This window comes from Typopeltis vanoorti, chromosome 24, assembly GCF_054136105.1.
Source record: "Typopeltis vanoorti isolate ZY-2024b chromosome 24, IOZ_Tvanoo_1.0, whole genome shotgun sequence".
Classification (NCBI taxonomy): domain Eukaryota; kingdom Metazoa; phylum Arthropoda; class Arachnida; order Uropygi; family Thelyphonidae; genus Typopeltis; species Typopeltis vanoorti.
The window spans coordinates 20,647,884-20,671,187 of NC_143572.1; the positions used below are offsets into that span (position 1 = coordinate 20,647,884).

At 34.8% G+C, this 23,304-nt stretch overlaps 1 protein-coding gene across 1 annotated transcript in view; it reads right to left on the reverse strand.

Moving 5' to 3' along the window:
* LOC150092983 (uncharacterized) overlaps positions 1-23,304 on the reverse strand; it is a 157,903-nt gene that overhangs the window by 61,092 nt on the left and 73,507 nt on the right. The window contains exon 10 of the mRNA XM_090413750.1: positions 19,828-19,986. Within this exon, the coding sequence (XP_090269876.1) occupies positions 19,828-19,986 (159 nt within the window). The remainder of the gene's footprint in view (positions 1-19,827; positions 19,987-23,304) is intronic.

A 23,304-nucleotide genomic window follows, 5' to 3' on the forward strand; every position in this document is an offset into this window, starting at 1 on the left:
ACTTTTTCTACCTATGCTCTCGGGAACAATTTCTCATAAGTGCTCCTTAAGGACTACACCATTAAACTGTTCAAAACATCAACAGGTTGATTCTCTTTTCAAAACTTGTAAATACACAGCACTAATGTACTAATAGGTCACTGCAATAATAATACACAAAGGTGTCCACAGTTCATGTTGAAGTTTCTGGAATACGTGGAACTGGAAAGAAAATAAAGAATTTACTAACTAAATTAATTATTTACATGCTGACATTTTACTGGCATTATAAAAGGTATTTTAAAGACATGCACTCAGCAAAGACTGAGAATGAAATCACCACCTTGAGAACAAGGATATTTACATGAATGGAGGGCAACAGTGATGCTCTCTGTGGTGATCTATAGTTACTGTTGATGGAAGGATAGGGCAGTGCATCAAAATTTTAGGATCACATCATCAGTTCTGTTGCAGTTATAACTATAGAATGTTCCTGGAAGCAGCTTAAGTCAGGGCTTGACTGCTCCAAACAGTTTCTATGATTTAAATTGGGACTTATGTATTAGCCTGGTTCTTTGAAACTGATGAAATGCTCTTTATCCAAGACCACTTTAGGTTGTCTATATCAAATATACCTTTTATGTTCTTTTCTTCTTACCAAGCTACCATACTGAATTCCACATAGACAGAGTATAACATAAACAACTGGATAGGAGAGAGAGAATCCTGTTGCTCTCTGATTTATTTCGGTAAAGTGGAAACCTTGTTCACAGGTTTGTAAACTATTCTATTTTTGTGCTGTTTCAGAAGCAAGACAAGTGTATCTATTGTACCTTTGATGTAGGTCAGGGATATGGTATACGTATAGTCAGATTGTTGGGGAAAGAGTTATTCTTTTTAAGAAGTTTAGCCAGAGTTATTTCTTATAGCCATTTTATTCATATGATGAAAGTAGAGCCTGCTGTTTTATATGCAGTGCAGTGCAGGTCTGAGGACAAAATTTGCTCTGCTATGGAGGCTGAAGTTTTGAAAATTCCAAATTTCTAGGCAGGATGGTAATGTGAAGTGGTATGTAAGTATCTACCTGTGTGCATGTAGCAGGGGTGAGCTTATGAGAGAATGAACACATGGAGGATCTGACTACCTTGTAAGGTAATGAAAGTATCCAAGAAAGCCAGAGTCCCTTCTTTTTCCTCTTCAACTATTGGTAGATGTCGCACTGATATGATCGTCGGCTTGTCGAGAGCTCCTAAAAAGATCAGTATTATTTTATGTTATCATTGGCAATTTTATGTAGCATGGTTTGCTTTTTGTATCTTAGTGTGTCTGTGCAATTTTTGTGTGTTTTCTGTGTTATTTCAATAATTATTTTTAAGATACAATAGCGTCCACATGGCACCGATTAAAAAAAAAAAAATGGCGGCCAGGTCGCCATGTTTGTTTAAGAATTTGGATATAAAAGAGTTTATGCAATGTGCTGTTGAGATGTATGCTTTGCAGAGAGTGGTTGGAGTCTAGTTAGATGATGATAGTGGAGTGAATATGTGCAGAAAGTGTAAGGAGAATGAGGATCTAAAGCGTATTTCGGGTGGCGAGAGTGATATCGTTAAAGAAAGTCAGAATATAGAAAATAGTGATGTGATAAGAAATTGCGAGGTAGTACCAGATAGGTGTGAGAGCGACGTTGAAAGTGTAATTGAAGGTAAAAATACAGAACGAATGGATGATTTAAATGATAATGAAAATGGTGAGATAGATGCAAGTAGTGAGATCGCACGGTTGAGCGAAGCGATACATAGAGCAAAGTGGCAGCTGGAGTGTATGCAAAAATGTGTACTGAACGTACCAACTAATAAACGGTGAAAGTATGATATGAAAAATAAGAGAATGTTCGTAAATGTAAACAAAATGAAGGAGCGAGTGCTGTACAGAGATTCGTTATTAAGAGGTGTGATAGTTGAGTTTGACGAAATCGTACCAACCAGGCGCGAACATTAAGGACATCAGCGAGTCTATTAGAGCGCAAAAACAGAGGGTGAAAGAGATGATAATCGTGGCAGGAACAAATGATTTGAAAGAGGACAAAATGGAAATGATAGAGGATATGAGGGAATTACTAGAGGTAGCAAAAGAGAAGAGTGAGAGAGTTAGGATGGTGAGTATTTTTCCACGGTATGACAGTGTGAAGTGTTTAGAAGGAGGGCCATAATTGCCAATGACTTTATGTGTGGGCTATGCATGGAGAGTGGTGTGGAATTTGTGGATGTGTGGAGTGAGTTTGATGGGCGAAAGGATTTATATAAGATGGATGGTTTACATTTGAATGGATTTGTATGGAGGCTTGAAAAAGTGTTGATGAATGAAGTGGATGTACAGACTCAGGGAAACTAGATTTATTAAGGGGGGGGGGGAGTAGATATGCAAACTTTAGGGAGGCAGTTGAGTGTACGAATGAGTATATTATGCCCGAGCGAGTACAAAGGACAACAAATCAGAATGGGATAGTTAGTATAAGGCATCAAAGTAGGAATGGGACTAATGGGCTTCTGCCATTCATGTACACTAATGCCAGGAGTATTAGGAACAAGGAGGAGGAGTTTTTGGCCTTGGTTGTTGGTATTAGTGAAACATGGCTGACAGAAGATGATAAAGCTAGTGGGATTGAATGTGATGGGTATAGTGTGTTCAGGAGTGAGGGAGAATAAAAAAGATGGGGGGGAGTGTTATTGATGATAGCTGATGAGTTGCAGCCAAGGAGTATAGAAGTTGAACTGCAGGATAGAGAAAAGAGCACATTTGAGGCTATTTGGTGTGAGATATAGGCTAGCATAACAAAATATACAATTGGATGTTGCTATAGACCAGGTGATGGAATAGATGGTGGGGATAGTATGCATAGGCAAATAGAAGAAATGAGTGGAAGGAGGGTATGGGGGATTTCAATTATGGTAACATTGACTGGAAGGAGGAGAGGGCACATGGGAGGAAGGAATTGGATTTTATGCAGTTATTAAGGGACAACTATCTGCGACAGCATGTAATGGAAAATACTAGGGGGCAGAGAGTTCTTGACCTAGTAATCGCATCTGAGAATGTGGCTGTAACGAACATGACCATGTTGCCACCGATTGGTGAGAGTGATCATAAGGTCATGACTTGGGAGGTGGCTAAAGGAGTGAAATTTACAATTAAGACAGGGTACATGTGGAATTACCAGGCTGGTAAGTATGACAAGCTTAGGAGTGTGCTTGGCTCAGTACCATGGCATGTAAAACTGCAAGGGATGGATGTTGATAGTGCATGGGAGGTGGTTAAGAAGTGTTTGCAGAAGGCAATGGTTGACTGTATACCAAGAGTCCGAATAATAAATCAAGTAGGGGTTAAATGGATGAATTAAGCGTGAGCTGCAAAAAAAGAAACAATTGTGGAGGGAATTTAAGGAGAAAGGTGACCTGCAGGTGCAAGAACAGCATAAAGCACAGGCCAGAAAGGTAACAAGAGCGGTAAGAAAAGCAAAAGTGGATTATGAAAGAATATTGGCCATGCAGGCTAAAGAGAATCCCAAACAGTTTTTTCAATACGTTGCAAGTAAAAGGAAAAATGTTCATGGCAGAATGATTTTAAAAAATGCTGAGGGTAAGGAGGTAACCGAATCAGTCGATATAGTGGAATTACTGAGCGAGCACTTTGCAAGAGTATATCATCCAGGTGGTGACATTGCAGGAATGGAAGAACCGACAGCTTATACCGGAATTGTGATAAATGAAGTAGAGGTAAATAGTCTATTAACAGAACCTCAATGTCAATACATCTGTGGGATTGGATGGTATACCAGCTCGTGTTGTACTTGAAGTGACTAAAGAATTGTAAGTGCCCTTGACCATTTTGTTTAATTTGAGCTTCGAGTCTGGGTCAGTTCCAAGGGGGGTGGAAAGAGGGGAAAATAGTTCCACTGCATAAAGGTGGTTTCAAGGCTGCTGTTGAAAATTACTGGCTAATCAGCATAACAGGAATCGTTATCAAGGTCTTGGAGAAAATAGTCAAGAGGAAAATACAAGACTGGATAGATGAAAATGGGATACTGTATCAGGAACAGCATGGTTTTGTGAAGGGTAGGTCATGCCTCAGTAACTTGCTCACGTATTATAACACAGTAACGGCTGAACTGGATAAGGGTAATGGGTTTACAGTGATTCTACTGGATCTTGCTAAGGCCTTTGACAGGATGCCACATGGAATTCTAATCAGTAAAATGCAGCATATATGGGGATGGATATAGGATTGGTGAGATGGATAGGAGGGTGGTTGACGGAGAGATATCAGAGAGTGGTTTATTCAGGAGTAGAGTCCAAAAGACAGCCTGTGACTAGTGGTGTGCCACAAGGATCTGTTCTTGGACCACTGCTGTTTAATTTGTTCATTAATGATATAGGAAAGGATCTGAGAGGAACAGTTCATTTGTTTGTGGATGATGCTGTAAAGTTGGGTAGGGCAATAGTGAATGCAGATGATGTCAAAATTTTGCAGGATGATTTGGATAGATTGGAGGTCTGAGCTAAGGAGAATGGATGTCAATTTAATGTGGCAAAATGTAAGGTGGAACTGTACTCCAGGATGAGGCGAGAGATTTAGGAGTGTTGGTGGATAAGGAGTTGAAGTTTAGGGGGACACATTGCAAAAGTGGCCAAATCAGCTCATCAAATCACTTGGTTGCTGAAGAATACTTTGACGAGCAGAGACAAGCATGTTATTGTTTCTCTGTATCGAGCCTTGATAAGACCCCATCTCGACTACTGTGCCCAGATTTGGTCACCTAGGTTTCTTTTTGATGGGGTGAAGGTTGAGAGGATCCAGAGGCGAGTGACCAAGATGATAGCAGGTCTGTGGAATGAACCTTATGAGAACAGGTTGAGGATTTGTGGGTTGCAGAAATTGGTTGATAGGCAGAGGAGGGGAGATATGATTGAGACATTCAAATTACTGAAGGGTTTCTATAAGATTAATTCAGAATATATTTTTGAGAACAGGGCTGGTGGCGGGAGGACTAGGGGGCATCCATGGAAGCTGGGCAAGAGTGTGGTTAATAAGAGTGTTAGAGCTGGGTTCTTTACTTTTAGAGTGCTGAATGAGTGGAATAAGCTGCCAGAGTCTGTAGTGGGTGCTGTGACAGTGAATGAGTTTAAGGCAAGGTATCATAGATACTATGTGAATGTCGAATAATTGTGACATGATTTGGGGCCTCCCTCGATGAGTCTAAGGACTCCCTGGAGTTGCCTGTAATAATAATAATAACTATAGAACAAATTGAGAGGTTGATATTGTTGAGGAACTGTAAAAAAAAAAAAAAAAAAAAGAGTATGTGGGCTATGAGATCAAATGGTAGAGATATTATCTATATACCACAAACATACATTGGGCTTGGGGAGAGAGGACCCAAATGCAGTGTCGAAGTTTCCAAAGATTTCATGGATAAGTTAGCAAAGGGAGTGAACATGAGGAGCCTATTATTACACTTTTAATTTGTTTAAAGAGGTGATTGTTCTAGCTAACATATCCTGATTTAAATAGTTTTTCTCAGAAGATTTTGCAAATTCCTGATTGAATATTCCGGAAAGGAGTCTTTAGTGTATCATTTACTGGGAGGGTTCCCATAGTACCCATCTCTTTAAAAAAAAATTAATAAAGCTGAATGTGAGAATTATAGAGGAATTTCTCTACTTAGTGTTCTAAGTAATATTTATGCAAGCACACTTGAAAAAAGGTTGAGAAAGATTGTGGAAGAGAAACTTGAAGAAGAACAATCTGGGTTTAGGCCAAATAGAGGTTGTCGAGATCAGATTTTCACTTTAAGACAAATAGTTGAGAAATAATGGGAGAATATGACAAGGATCTGTACTTAAGTTTTGTAGATCTGGAAAAGGCATATGACAAGGTGCCCAGAGAAAAGTTTTTCAAAACACTACAATTGTATGAGATGAATGGAACATTATACAGAGCAATACACAGTATATATTTAAACTGTCCATTAGCAGTTAGAATTGAAGGAAATACAGGAAGATGGTTTGGTGTAAAATCAGGGGTGATACAAGGATGCACATTATCTCCACTCATATTTATCATTTACATGGATCACACTATGAAAGAAAATTGCATTAGGCCTGATATTAGAATTGATGTCCAACATCTCTTTGCTTTATGCAGATGATGTTGTACTCCTAAACACATTTGGTTAAGTCTCCAAGATTATCTAACTAAATTGAATAACAGTATAACAAATTTCGCATGAAAATCAGCAATAAAAAAACCATAACTATGAAAATAGGCAGAAACATAGAAAATTTCAGCTGCATTCTGAATGGAGATCCTATAGAACAAATAAAATATTTCAGCTATTTAGGTACAGTTTAAATTTTTAGGGAAGATGGCAGATCAAATATAAATAGACAACAGAATAAGCAAAGCTTGTAAGGTAGGTAGCCAGCTGAATAAATTTATATGAAATAAGAGAGAAATTATCCAAAACATCAAACTAACAGTATAAAAGACAGTGCTCAAACCAGCTTTAAGTTGTGCATCTGAGAGTTGGGTTAGAAATAAAGCACTTGTTCAAAGAATAGAGACCATAGATATGAGGGTTCTGAGAAAAATTAGGGGAGTGAACCGTTTTTTTATGAAAATATTAGAAAGGAATTTGACACTATTAGCATTCAAGAATGTGTAAGGAGAGGTAATCTAAGTTGGTATGGCCACTTAAATAGAATTAGGTGAGGAAAGGTTAGCAAAACAAGTATTTGATGACAAGATGGCAAGGTCTAGGTGGATTCATTTGGTCAGAAGTGCTTAGAAGAACAAAATGTTCGATATGACAATACTGGAGTGCTTACAAGTAATAGACTAATTTGGAGGAAAATTGTTGATAGTAGATAATGCAAACTTAATCATGTAGTGCTGTCATACCTGAACATCCCTTGGTGGTGCATATCAGGAAATTGATGATGATGAGAAAAACATTTTGCAAAACCATTCTTTATAATAAATCTTTATTTACATCCAAAATATCTATTTTACACTGTATTTTACATCTTGGATACCACTTCACACAGGATCAATTGGAAGAAAACAAAAGTGCTACTACACAGAAGTCATAAGACAGAGAGATTGTTTTTGTAATCAACAGAAGCTTTAAAACATACTCCAAACCTCAACAAGTATGGTTGTATAAATTTATCAAAGATCTGGGAGACAGTGATTTTAAGATTTAATTATTATTTGTTTTCTCTCTTTTTCCAACAGAGATGGCACCTAATTAGGACTTTAGTTCCTTGTGTTGTCCATTACAATTTTTTTAAACTAGTCTCACTGTTATACCAAATTGTTGTTTTGCATACCGTGACAAACTGTTTTCATGTTCTGAAGATGCTACGTATAATACCAGCAAAATATCAGCAAATAAGTTTATAAATATTATTTTCTTAACATTTTGTGTTGTCATCAATACTGTGAAAATAATAACATCTATTTTACACTGGTTCTCAGAAAATAAAAAAGGACATAATAAGTATTATAATGCACACATCACATACACACATTACAAATAACAGAAAGTCTGTTAGAGGCTTTTCATAGGAAGTGTTCAAAATCTAATGCAGGTTCTCAGAAAATAAAAAAGGACATAATAAGTATTATAATGCACATATCACATACACATATTACAAATAACAGAAAGTCTGTTAGAGGCTTTTCATAGGAAGTGTTCAAAATCTAATGCAGGCTTTATGGATGAATTGTGGTATCGACTACTGAATAAGTTAAAAATTCCTGATGTATTATGGATAATCTTGCAACCTGCCACAATATATTCACAGAAACTTCAAATGCCTAACAAGATTAATACAAAAGTGATTATAAATGTCTCAACAAATCAAAGTCTAGTGGATTTAGATCAGGAAAGCACAAGAACAAATAGACAATTTACTTCTACCTATCTAATAAGTAGGGTAAGTATAAATCAGAAATTCACAAGCAACAAAGCTAAAATGAAGATGATCTATCACATAAAGTATGCTTTGTTGGTGCATTAATGGGACATCTTCTAACTACACTTTTCCTCGTATGGTGGTGCTCATGTCATTATTTATTTATATTTTTTACTAGTTTTCATTTAAAGGAATTATTCCATGTATGTATTTTGGAGCAAAAACATATTCATTAGATTCCTTAATTATTCCATTGAAAAACAAACTAGATTATAACACTCAGGGATAACGTAATTGTGAGAAGATGGTGCACGCATGTATATGTTACAATCCCCTTAGATACTTTTTTTTTTTTTTTCTACTGTTCCTTTCTCAGCATAATAAACATTATGGTAAACTACTTAATGTGAAATGTCCTGCTCCACCTTGATCTTTTGAATCTCTTGAATCTTCATCCTTCCACCTTTGACATGCTTAGAAGTAAGCTGGATGTTCACCCTCATGACACATTAAATTGTTCTGCATGTGGTCTTTAGTTTTGAGCTCTTTACTGTCAGGTGGGCACAGATGAGAGAGCCGTGACAAGGCAGACTGAGAAGACCGTATTTCTAATATTGAAGCATTTCAAAGGATTTAAAATGTACAGCTTTACAGAGCAGATGAGAAAGGCTACTTTCATGGAAACACAGAACAAGCTCCATTCTTATACATTCATCTTATTGCTGTTACTCCAAGATCTTATTCTTTCAGAGAAAATATTCTGTTTGGAATATCAAGAAGGTCTGACTTTGATATTACTCCTCCAGAAAAGTTCAATGTTTTGTAACCGGTATTCTCTTATTGATGTTGCAAACGAGTTGGGAGTTTCTCTAAAGTTATTTTGACTAGGACATCCTCAGAAGAGAATTTCTTAACAGACCTTGCCAAACCTACAAAACCCTTCTAGATAAGAAAAAAAGGCAACAGTTTCACAATAGGACATGCCTGTTGAATGTATTATTAGAAAAGAAAGCACAATGGTAGAGATGTCTAATGGCAGGCACAAGACTGGCACCATAAACATAAGAAGCATTAACAGCTGCATGGTCGGCCGAGTGGTTAATGAAAAATGAAATCCTGCCCTAGAGACCGAACATGAAAAATTTCCATGTTCGGTCTCTAGGGCAGGGTTTCCAAACTACGTAAAAAACGAATAAAAATACAAAAAATATATAGTCAGTAAAAATAGCTGGAAAAAATTCTTACCTACCCATGACACAAATATACTATAGTTTTACAAATAAACCTTTTATGGCAGAGAGAAGGAGGAGCAGCATTAGTATTCACCACTAAAAATGAGGATAATCTTCTTGAATGGTAGACAACATAGTGATGTGGACAAATATCAGCATGGGGGAAATGGACAATTATTAGAGAAAACAGCTGACAAAAGAAAAATAGAAAAGTTAGTCCTTGTTGGAGATCAGAAGAGGAGAGAATGATTATCAGACATAAAAAGGTTTGGGGAAAATTTAGAAAAAAGAGCAAAGCTAATATTAATGGTAAGTACCTGCTGGATTCCTGTTGAGAACATGAACTGGTCATTATAAATACACCCAATTTTACATTTACACGATAGATTAGTTCCAGAAAAAAACGTGTAAATGAAAACTGTGTAAAAAAGAATAAAGTGCATATGAAAAAATAGAAGAATGGTTCCAGATGTGAAAACCTGATATGAACAATAAGTTATTTTCAAACAAAACAGATGAAAATCATTGAATAAAACTCTATTTAATTTTAATAGAATATTTTTTTATTTTAAATACTTATTTAAAGTATATACATATGTATCTTTCTTAAAGAAAATAGTGTTTCACTAATAAAACAGAAATTCGAAAAGGCCAAAATACATCCACGCATATGGTTATTAGTTAAATTTTATTTGCTATCACTTTCTGACACTAGACGCATTCTTTTGTGTGAGACTGGAATTAAATCACTTCCATCACTTGAAACACTTTGGCCATCCTGTTCATACTGCAATGGCAAAACATTTTCTTCAGTAAAAGGAACTAAATTAGCACTAATTTCCAATAATTTTGAAGTTTGATTTTTTTTATCATGAACGCTGTAATTAATCGTTGAGATCCTGTTTTGAGTATATCTTTGCATACTTCATATCACACCATAATCCTGGTGTGATATGAAGTATGCAAAGTATACTTCAGTGAGTGGAATCTCTTCATCATCACTTTTTTCTTTTTCATCGAGATTCTCAAGGACAGCTTCTATTATTTCGTCATCACTAACAACCTTGTCAACCATCGATTCTTCAAAATCTGCAGATGAAAAATTATCAAATCCTTCTCCGCCAACTGCATGTGCTAATCTGATGATATTGGGTTATTCAGTTGTATGTAAAGGTACGGAGTTTTTCTTTTTCACACATTCTGGCCAAGTAGCTTTCCAGATGCATTTAAAGTCGATAGTTTCAATTCTGATAATGCCAACTTAGCAAATTTAACGCAATCCAAAATAGAAAATTTTTTCCACACATCAATAACTGTCAGTAAATTATCCTTATCTAGTTTATCCAAAATGTATTGAAATGTTCTTCTTATGTAGAGTTTTAAAGGTAGCGATCACACCCTGGTCTAGTGGTTGTATTAAGAATGTTGTTTTCTGCCAACTAATACAAAATTCCACATTCGGGTGTTCTAAAATAGGATGGCCAGGCACATTGTCCATAATCAATAAAACTTTAAAGTCCAGATTTTTTCCATCAAACAGTGTTTAACTTTTGGAACAAACATTAATGGAATCATTCATTAAAAATTTCTTTTGTAATCCAACCTTTTTTTTTTTTTTTTTGCCTTCCGGTGCACTGGTAACGTGTTAAAATCCACACCTTTCATTGCCTGCGGTCGTAGGGATCAATTAATGAGTAATGGTTTTCATATGCGATCTCTGGAAGCATTGCTGCAAAATAATAGTCACATGATCCTTAGCTGCTTTAAAGCCACCAACACTTTTTTGTGATTTCACTATATAAGTTCTACTTGGGATTATTTTCCAAAAAAGGCTGGTCTAGTCTGTTTTCCAAACTTGATCAGGAGTGTAGCCACCATTTTCAATAATTTTGGATACTTTTGAAAGAAATTCCCTAGCTTCTGGCTCATCTGCAGATGCGGCTTCTCCTTATATTTTTACATTATGAGAAATTTTGTAAGCCAACCTGTCCTTGCAGAAAAATCACAATTGTTGTTTGATGTTGTTGGCTCCTTTTCCCGAATGTACAACCGTACAACCTAATGCTTTCTGTTTGATGATATTTCTGTCTAAAAGTATTCGTTTTTGTGAGCAATCTTCTATCCACATTGTTAGGACCTTTTCCATCTTCACTTTTATAATGTCTCTCATATATGATGATGACCTGGCACCTAATTTTGTTCCATAAAGAACAGATTTTCTAATCGCCTCTTCAAAGGTATTCATTTTTGTGAGCAATCTTCTATCCACATCACTAGGACCTTTTCCATCTTCACTTTTATAATGTCTCTCATATACGATGATGACTTGGCACCTAATTTTGTTTCACAAAGAACACATTTTCTAATCGCCTCTTCATTTTTATTAATCATTCTCACAGCAGCTTCGTTCAATCCAAAATTTTTCCCTGTGGATGTTGAACCTTCTCCAGCTGCTAAACAATCTAAAATTTGGATCTTAGTTTCTAAAGAAATATTTTCTTCTTCTGTTTAACTGAATTATCTGATATAGTGATTAATGGGATAATGTTACAAAAATATCCAAAAATAATCAATAATTAATTTTACTAATTTGATATTAAGTGTACAAAACTTCAAAATTTAATACATACCTGTATACCTCTATTGCACGAACAAAACACAAGACGTAAACATTTTGAATTGTAAACAAGAAATGATTGTTTAGCAAACAGCTGAACTCCTTCCAAGCGGCCTTATATAGGTGGGCCTCCCGTAACAAACCAACTTAACTTTGAGGAATCAGCATAGCATCCTTTTTAACAGAACTGAATTCAAACAGAATTTTTAAAATTAAGTGCCATTTGAACCGTGCTAAATCAAAATATTCCGTGTAAAAATAGAATTGCTTTTTTCTAAAAAAGCAATTCTATTTTTAATTTTTAAATTGTGTAAAAAGAGAATTAGCTCTACCATGTTCCAACATAAAGATATGCACAAATTCAGATGAAGAGAAGCTGCAAGAAATAAGAAGAGTCTCACTGACTATGTTATTGTTGATAATGATATCTTCATGCCAGTTCAGGAAACAAAGCATACATAGGATTTGAAAGTGGAAGAGAGATCACCATTTTGTTTTGAACTGGATAAAACTGAATATCATACTGAAAAGAAAAGTATGAAAGAAAGTTTTAAAATGAATCAAAGTTGAGCAGTTTTCAGAAGTGAATGGAGTAGATAAATACTCAATTAGATAAATACTATTCATGAAAAAAATGAAAAATTTAAAAACAAGAACTAACTCTCAAAGATTCAGTGGCAGACCCTAAACATTGCCTAATTTGGGCAGAGAGGCATGTAGTCAGGCTGGAGGAATCAGAATTCCATCATGAATTCAGGAAGTTAAAAAAGCAGTCAACAATAGCTGATCAAGCTACAATAGCTGATCTGTCAGCAATTGTAGCTTGTGCTCTGTGAGAATACAGTGAAAATTATAAGAAAGTGAAGCAGTGTGTAAAACTGGCTAAAGAAGTCATGGGAAGACTTTGGTAAGAATATAGAAAATAAATATCATGAAGGTGGCAAAATATTTTTGGAGGCTACCAAAATATTTTAGAAATAAAGGAAAGAATGCTGTAAAAGGAACCAAAGTTGAAAAGGTGACATGAAAACCAATGATAAAGATATTCTAGATGCCTAAAGTAATTACTTTGAAAGATTACTAAGTGAAACAAAAGCAATGACAGTGCAGCAGTAGAAAATATTCCAGAGAAATGCAATCAGGAATACATATCAATACTTGAGGTACAAAAGCCTTCAAAAACCCAAATTGTGGAAAGACAGCTAGAATTGATGATATTCGACCAGAAATGCTCAAATATGAAAGTATAAAAATTTTACAGTGACTACACTGCATAATTCAGAAGCCTGACCAGAATGTTGAATTCTGGATGTCTGGAGTACAGCTCTCATAGTACTTATCTATTAAAAGGGAAATAAAACTGAATGTGAGAATTACAGAGGAATTTCCCCGCTGAGTGTTCTTGGTAAGAATTATGCAAGCAGACTTGATAAAAGGCCAAGAAAAATTGTGAAACAGAGGCTTGAAATGAACAAGCTGAGTTAACGCCAGGTAGAGGATGTCAGGAAAAGATTTTCACTTTAAGACAAACAGTTGAGAAATCATAGGGATATTTGTGCTATTCAAGATTTGTGCACTGACGTTTAAGAGATCTGGAAAAGGCACACAACAAGGTTCCAAGCAAAAAGCTGTTTCAAAACTCTGAAGTTACATGGTGTAAATGAGCCATTATATTAAGCAATGCATGAGTTGTAAGTCAACAGCATTAAAGGAGGTACAGGAGGATAGTTTGATATTAAATTATATGTGAGACAGGGTGCGCATTATCCCTACTGTTATTCATCTTCTATGGAAAGTGGAAATTAAACCTGATATCAAAAGTGGAGATGTTAATCTCAGCTATTTGCTCTATGCAAATGATGTTATCTTGTTATGTGCCATCCAGTCATTTTCGACTCTTGGTGAACAAAGGCTCTCCATCCTACTAGCCCTCTTGTCCTTTCTTTCAGCAACCGTAAGTTCACATTGGTAAGTTCTTTTATATTGTCCATCCAACTCTTTTGTGGTCTTCCTTATCTTCTCATCACCTCAAACTTCCCCAACATATTGCCTTTTCCAATGATTCATAATATGTCCAAATTACATCAACTTCTGTTTAGCTATCATCACCTCCAAGGAGCATTCTGTCTTTATACTCTTTAAAATCTTATTGGTAATTCTTGTAGTCCATGGGATTTTTAAGCGTCCTCCATATCCATAATTCGAATAAATTGATTTGTTTTCTTTCTTTCTTCTTAATAACTCAGCTTTTACATCCATACATCACTACTGGAAATACCACTGCTTTGACAATTCTAACTTTCATGGCCTTACTCACACATCTAATTAATTCCAGGTGGAATTAAGATTAGTGGCTTTATAAATATTATAAATATTAAAAAGTTAGGGCAACAGTACTATATAGTACAATCCTGCCGAACCACCTTTTCCACTCAAACACTGTCTGTTTCTCCAAAGATTGTTTCACTGAAGCTTTTTGGTTGTCATACAGCTCTCTTATCAAGAGAATTAGATGCTCAGGTATTCCCATTGATCTCATTACAATCCAGTCTATTGGGATCCATGCAATCAAAAGCTTTCTTATAATCAATAAAATATATGAATACTTCCTTCTGAAATTCTCTGGTTCTTTCATGATCCCTCTTATTTTTGCTATCTGGTCTCTAGTTCATCTACCTCTCCTAAGGCCTGCCTGTTCTTGTGCCATTTCTCTATTCCCATACGGTCCAGCCTTTGTTGGATCACTTTTAGCATAATTTTACTTGCATGTGAAATTAAAGCGATGGATCTATAATTCTCACAATCTCTGAGATTTTATTTATTTATTTTTTTTTGTATTTGGATGAATACTGATGTTTTCAAATCTCCAGGTCAGTATATTTTCTTTCAAACCTTCAGTCAATATGTTCACTACTTCATTCCCAGCTGCTCTCAATAATTCCACTGACACTCCAGCAACTCCAGGAGCTTTTCCTTTTGGCACTATTCCATTGTTGATATCACTTCACTTTTCATTATCATGGGCCCCAATAAATTCTCTCCTTTCAAATTCTCTTTCAATATTATTATCTTATACAAATTCTCTACATATCATTTCCACATTTTTTTCATTGCTTCTTCCATCAAACATTTTCCCAAATTACTTTTTACAACTTCTAATCTAGGATAAATTCCCTGTAACTTCATTTATCTTTCTAATCAGATGTCTTGTTCTATCTGTAATACTGCTTTCTTCAATTTCCTTGCACCTTTTGTTTAGATGTGTTTCCTTATCTTTCCTGTCTCTGGAAATCTGCACTCAGTTGTCTTTCTTTATTTCTCTGCAGTTCCATTTTTCTTCTCTCCTCTGCTACTTGAATAGATTCTTCTGAGAGCCTTTTATAATCTTTCTTTCTTGTTGCTTTGTCTTCTTTGCAGCTTCTATTACTGTACATTTTGTTTCTTCCCATAGTTCCTCTAATTCTCTTATGGTCATCTCCAAACTTTTTACTTTCTTTCTGACTTTTGATACTGTCCTTTTGCTTCTTCTTAGCCCTTAATTTCAATTTAACTTCAGCAATCAATAATTCATGATCTGTCCCACAGTATGCACCAGGTAGTGTTTTTGCTGCTTTGATAGCACTTCTCCACCTTCTGCTGGCAACAATATAATCTATCTGATTTCTGTATTCACCATTAGGTGAAGTCCATGTGTACAATCTTCTTTTATGTTGTTGAAAGTAATTGTTTGCAATAAAGCTTTGTCAGACAATGTTCTTGATACAAAACTCCGACATCCTTTCTCCTGCTTCAATCCCCAGTCCTAAATCAAGTGATGCCTCATTCTTCTTTTTTCTCCCATTTTTGCATTCTAATTACCTAATATCAAGAGAAAATCTGTTTTATCAATATTGTATACTACTTGTTGCAATTTACTGTAAAATTCTTTGACCTCATCTTGATTTGAATCTGTAGTGGGTGCATACACCTGTATGACTGTAACATTCACTGCATATGACTTTATTATGATTAGGATTATCTGTCAGACTGGGTTGTAACCCAAAATGTATTTTCTGCATTCTCTTCTAACTATGAATGCTACCCAATTTCTTCAAATTTCCATATTTAGGGTAATACATCATGAAATTTGGTTTCAAAGTGACCCATTCCTGTCCATCTCAGTTCATTGATTCCTAAAATCTTGAGTTCTCATTTTTTTCTTTACCAGTTCCAGTTTTCCTTGATACATGTTTCTATTTTATGAAAATCAGTAAAGCAGAGGTGTCTTCTTCTAAGGTTAACTCTTATCAGCGGTTGAACTCCCAGAAGGCTTTGATCCAGCTTCATCAGAAGCTCTTCTCTGCTCTTCTCAAGTAACCATTTTGATAGCTTCCAACCTGGGGGTCTCACTTCCAGCACCATATCACAATAACTTAAACCTCTGTTTATAAGATTTTCTTGGCAAAATATATGCAAATGATTTGCTATTGCCTTCTTTTTGTGTTTGTTCAGCTTACTAGATAAGGAAAATACCTAGGAGACTCCCACTGCAAGAGATGAAAAAAAAAATAAAATAGGGAAGATTCACCCCTAGCCCTCAAATACTCAAATATCATTGAGGGGGGAGGGGAGTAGTAAGAAAGAAAGAAAAAAATAAGAGATGTCGTTATACTATTAAATAAATCCAGTACAAGTAAGTATGCAGGATTCCCTAACTAAATTGAATAACTGCTGTAATACATTTGGTATGATAGCCAATAAAAAAACAAAGATTGAGGCATTTAGGCAGAAAACATGAAATGCATCCTGAATAGAGAACCTATAGGAAAAGTAAAACATTTCAGCTTTTTTAGGCACATTTTTTTAGTGAAGATGGCAGATTAAATTTGGAAATAGATAACAGAATTAACAAAGATGGCATTGTTGAACGTTAAATTAATTAAATTTATATGGATAACGAGTGAAATTAATTAAAACACCACACTAGATATACAAGACAGTATTTAAGCCAATTTTAACATATGGATCTGAGAATTGGGTTAGAAATTAAACACTTGATCAAAGACTGGAGACCACAGATATGAGAGTTCTGAGAAAGGTATTAGAGAAGTGAACAGGCAGCATCAATTGCAGTTTTATATTAAAAACAAGGATATTTGGAAAGAACCTGATATTGTCAACATTTAGGAATGAGCTAATCTCACTGGTATGGTCACTTAAACAGAACAGTTTAAGTGATCACAAATTAATCTGGAGGAAAACTGTTGATAGGAAGTTAGTAATGACTGAACTTTTTCATGTTATACTATCAGAATATCCTGTGCACATTCTGAGGGTATGTATCAGGAATTTGATGATGATTGTTATTGTAATGTAGCTTAACATCTAAAATCTTTTGCCTTATAATTTAAACATTTTATCTCTATATACATCCCAACTAAAACTGAGATCAACAAAATTTAGGTCAAAAATTGGAATGAACAAATTTTTGTAAGGATTCCAAATACTGAATACAGACAGATGAACAAACCAAATACCTAACAGATACCTATGTATTTCATAAGATGTTCTCAAAAGGTGCAGTGATAACACTTCTGAAAGTATATATATCACATATACTATAAACTCTGTGTGTTAAATAATTTTTTCAATAATAATGCATTTAGTTAATTTCCAATTCACTATCTTACCAAGTGCACTAAATATCAAATCCAAAAATCAAAATAATATGAAAAGAAGGATTTTGGTAGCTAAATATAATACCAAATTAGATTTTAATGATTTAAACTTTATAGTTTATATACAGTAGGTTCAGTAGTTAATTGGAAATCCATTTATTTTGGACAAATACTGAAGAATGGAAACAAATCAAGAATACCCAATGTTACTTCGCTTATTTGAGCCACCTTGCTGCTTTATAGAGAGTGGCTGTGGATGACGCAAATGTAGTGAGTCACATAGAGAGTGTTGCTATTCAGTCAGCGCCAGGATACAGAGTACAGAGGATGTGCATATTTTGACAGTGTAACAATTCTACTTACAGTGACTGCTAGGTAGCATACATTTGTTTAAAACAGGTGTGTGTTAATTTTTTATAAAAAGTGTAATAAACAGTGTAGTGATTTAATTTTTTTTTTTTATAAGGCCTCTGCCAAGATGCTAAAGGAAAAATTTATTAACGTTAGCAGATCAAATCGCCTTACTTGAAAATAAAAAGCCAACCGTCTAACACTAGTCATCATCAGCTGACAGATAACCGGTATTTCAAAATTTACAATTGCATGTTTGTTAGACCAATAGGACAAATTGTGAGAAGAATGGGCATCACGTGATGGAGAACAGGAAAAATCCCAAAAACAGAAGCGAGAAGGCAAGGATCTAGACATTGAGGAGGCCCTCAATCAATGGTTCTCTGTTGTAACTGGACAAGGAGTGTATGTTAATGGTCAAATGTTAAAAACCAAATCAGAAGAGTTAGCTAGAAAGTTGGGCCATGTGAGCTTTAAAGCTACAGATGGTTGGTTATCACGATGGAAAACCAGACATGAAATAAAATTTAAGATGGCACATGCTGAGGACAGTGCTGATACTGAGAGCTCTGAATAGTGGAAATCAACTAAACTGCTTGAATTGCTGCAGATGATTAGTCCTAATAATGAAATCTATGATGCTGATAAAACAGATCTGTTGTACCGTGCCAAACCAGACGGTTCCCTTAGCTATAAATTTGCAGTGCTGTCAGGTTAAAAAAAAGCAATCGATTGTATTACTGTGTTGTGCTGCTGTAACATGGAAAAAGTGTCAAGCCTCAATTCTTTAAAGGGCTTAGAAATGGACAGTTTGCCAGTTCTGTATTATGCCAACAAGAATGCATGGATGACTTATGTTATTTTTCAGGAATGGCTAATGAGTTGGGATGCAGAATTGTAATGAAATTCAAGAAAAATTCTTCTGCTTCTACACAATTGTGCAGCTCATTCTCAATTATAGTGTTTAAAAAATATCCAACTTGAATTTCTTCCTGCTAACGCCACATCTCTAGTACAGCCACTGGGAATCATAAATGCAGAAAATCTACTCGCGTCATCTTCAATGGCCAAAGAAATCAGTGCAAAAGTTACCATTTTACAAGCAGTACAATCTGTTGCAGATAGTTGGCAAGAAATAAGAAGTAAAACAATTCAAAACTGCTTTGCCCATTGTGGTTTTAAGAATTCAGACTAAAAAATACCAGATATGACTGACAATGAAATAATTTTGGAGCTGCAACACATCAGAAACTACAAAGAATTTTGATGCATTGACAATAGCCTTCAATGTTACAATGAACATGAAGATTGTGAGGATGCAATTGTTGAACAAATTGCAACAAAACACCTAAAGACAAGGATGACGAACCTGAACATGAGCGAGTGACTAACCAGGAAGACAGGAAATTTATTGCTGAATTACGATGCTACTTTCTGAAAGAAGGCAATGAAGGCATTCCTTTATCAATTAGATACCTGCGATTTTGTTCAGTTGCAGTCTAGAAAGTGAACCCGTCAGGGTATACTCAATAAATTTCTCCAAAATAATTGTTAGGGAAAATATGATTCTTTCACAGATACCTACGTATAATTAACCTCTTTAGGGATACTGACACATATATGTACATTTAGTTTGTTTAAATAAAAGCATGGTTAACAAAGGTATACTGAAAGTTTGTCTATTTTTAAATATTTTTAACTTTTTGTGATATTTTTAACTTTTTGTGATATTTTTAGCTTTTTCCATAAAATTTCGCATAATTAGGACAAAGTGTTCTAGTCCCAATTAACTGGAATCCACTGTATATAAAATAAGAAAAACACTTGACTAGTTTGAACAAATTAGTCAAGCAGAACAAACTGAGCAGTGTTCTGTGGTAAAACTCAGTGCAGATCCAATATGACACCACTTGCAATTGAACTGTAAAAGTACTAAATACATTGCACTAAAGTAAAATACCATTTAGTAATAATAATAACAATAGCAATAATTGTTCCTATCAGTTAATACTTACAGGCTGAAAAGGATATCTGTCATCACATAACAATAAATGATGACTTGTAGCTATATAAGTTTGATAATGATCTTGCTTCATCTTTTTTGCCATTGAAATCTCTTCAAAGTTCAAAAGAAAAGGGCTTGGCATGGTAAACAAATCAGATATCTTTGATTTCTATATTAATAAAACAAGAACTTCGGTAAAAGAATAATTTTTTAAATCTAAAACTGTGATATTAACAGGATATTGTCTGAAGAAAGTACAGATATTGACTGCTTGTTCTGAAAAAGAGGCTTCTTTTCTTCAAATAAAAATAAATAAATTAAATTAAATACATAAAATAAGATAAAATAAAATAATAAAATAATAGAGACCACAGATATGAGAGTTTTGAGAAAAATTAGTGAATGTACAGCATCAATGGAAGAATCATATTAAAAATGAAGATATTAGGAAGGAACCTGTCATTGTTAGCATTTAGGAATGTGTGAACAGAGCTAATCTCAGGCAGTATGCTCATGATCTGGATGGATTTATGCTGTTAGAAGATGATCAACATACAAGAACTGGCAACATTGCAGGTGCTGATAGATAACTCACTAATTTGGAAGAAAACTGTTGACAGGAAGTTAGTAGTAATATCACACTTTTCACGGTAGTATACTGTCATAGTATATCCTGTACATCCCTTGAAAGTACATATCAGGAATTTGATCATGATGATGATATAAAGTTCCATTCTAATATCTTTACTCATTCAAAGTCTGTTCAGTAAAATTAATGGATGGTGGTATGGATGGAAAGGTCAACAAAGCAGGTCTCTGATACTAGGATGGGTAGTAAAAAAAATACCAGGATTTAGTCAGAATGATGAAATTAGTAGTGTCTTAGAATAATCAAATGTAAGACTTAACAAATAATGGATTAATCTGAAGAAAATTATTGACAGGAAGATAGTTATAATGTAAACTTAATTATATGTGACTATTACAATATCTCATAAATCCTGGAATGTACATATCAGGAAATGATATGTTTCATGTGAATCGCAAAAGATTGTAAATCTATCATATACTTAGGGTCAGCTAATCCGGTTCTCTGCTCTAAAGAAGGAATGATTTTAGTACTTTTCAGGAACTTTCTCAAGCCTCTAATAAGCAAAATTGTAGTTTCACATTAGGTGACAAAAATTGTCTTTCTTCAATTCATATGAAAACACAAGGAAATAAGTGAATAATATTTAATCACACTTCATTTGCTCTCATAAGCCTTTCCACTGGATGTAGTAAAATTTTTTGATTTCGTCATTCACCCTGGTTATTTTCTTTGACATAACAGAAGCTAGTTGGAGGAATCACTATGGGAAGCCCACTCTCTCTCTCCCGGTTTTGCCAACTTCTATTTGGAACATTTAGAAGACATCCTTTTCTCATCCATAAAACCTCAGCCTCCGTTTTGGGTATGTTACATAGATGATGTGTTTGTGACCTGGCTCCACAACACTGATACATTACTTGCCTTTCTAGCAAGCATAAACAATCTGCATCCACAAATTAATTTTACTATGGGAACAGAAAAAGAAAACAAATTATCCTTCTCAGACATCCTACTCCTCTATTCATTGTTAGGTAAACTAATTACTTCCATTTATCGAAACCTACCTTCACTGGAATGAGACATTCAATAGCAATCAGCTCACCTCCCTCATAAAAGATTGGAATTATCAAAACTTATTATGATATGCTCACAGCATTTGCTCAAATAACAAGAAAACAGTATGCAGAGTTCCTATCCTATACATTTCTGGCATCTCAGAACCAATTTCTAGAATTCTTAAGAAGTACAATCTAGTAGCTACATTTATTCCAATCCACAAACTATCATCATGGTTCCCATCTTCTAAAGATAAAACATTCCCTTCTTGCTCTTCCTACCATCTACCAAGTTCCTTGTGACTATCACCTTTCGTATTTTGGACAAACTGGACATTCAGTGGAAAAAAGAATACAAGAACACCAGTCTTATATTTTCAATAGGAAATCTGAAAAATCAGGCCTTGCAAAACATGGGATACAGAGAGGAAAAATCTACAATCAGATTAATAGTACTGCTATGGGTACCTACCCTCCACTTAGCAAACTTTTACATGGGACACTTTGGAAACAAAATACTTACCACAATTACAAACAAGCCTCTAGGTAGTTACACTTTATTGATGATGTGTTTGCCATTTGGCCCCATGGACAAACACTTTGGATGTTTTTGTCACTTACCTAAACAGCCAACACCCCAAAATTCAGTTCACAGTAGATGGATTACTATCTTTTCCATTTACAGAAAGACAACACACACACACACACATTTATAAAAACACTTATGCAGAGAGCCAAAGCAATTTGTTTTAATAATACAGCTCTTTCCACAGAACTTAAATATCTGTGTCATACTTTCTTGGCTAATGGCTACAATTCCTACAAAATATATAAAATATTACACAGCCCCATCACATCTCCCTTCTCTAATACACAAGAACAAAGCATTACTATTCCTGTTCCCCATGTCAGAGGTACATCAGAAAAGATAGTCAAAGTACTAATAAAATGTGGTTTGCACCACATTCAAACTGCATGTTAAATTAGCAGCTCTGATTCGCTCTCCTAAGAATATACTAGCATATCCTGGAGTGCATGAAGTTTCTTGTGACTGAGCCTACTATGGACAGATAGATGTTAACAGAAAGATCTGTTAACATCTATCATGAAGAACATAAAAAATACATTCGCAAGTTAGGACTGGCAGACCATGCTTTTGGACACCCCTTCACACAGGATTAGATCAAAGAAAACAACCAATGTGCTATTTAGAAGTTGTTACAGATCAGAAAGATTATTTTTAGAGTCAGCCACAGCTATGAAAAATTCTCCTAGCCTGAACAAGTATGATTGCATTAATTTGCAAAAAATTTTGGAGGGTATTATCTTAAGATCAACTCCTACACAGCTGTAATACCTCTTCCTTTTTTTACAACATTAGAGGGTGCCAAATTAGGACTTTAGATCTTTCGTCCATTATGATTTGAATTGTTTCATTTACTCACTGTTGCATATAAACTGTAACATGCTGATTTGAATTCAGTGAAATATAAGCCAGTTAGTAAACATCTTTTTTCATAAAATAGTTTGTCTGGTGTTATTAATAATATTAAAATAAGTTATGAATAATTAATAAGTAATAATATAATGTCTTCTCAGTTATGCCTTTGCACTGGGTCATGCATAACACCACACGGCTCTGTTTCAACTCAATCCATTGGTCACGTTTTACTTTGTTAATAACATTAAAATAAGTTATGAATAATTAATAAGTAATAACATAAGATTTCCTCAGTTATGCCTTTGCACTGGATCATGCATAACATCACATGGCTCTCACTGTTTCAACTTAATTCATTATTCATGTTTTACTTTGTATTAAACTATTGTTTGCCACTGA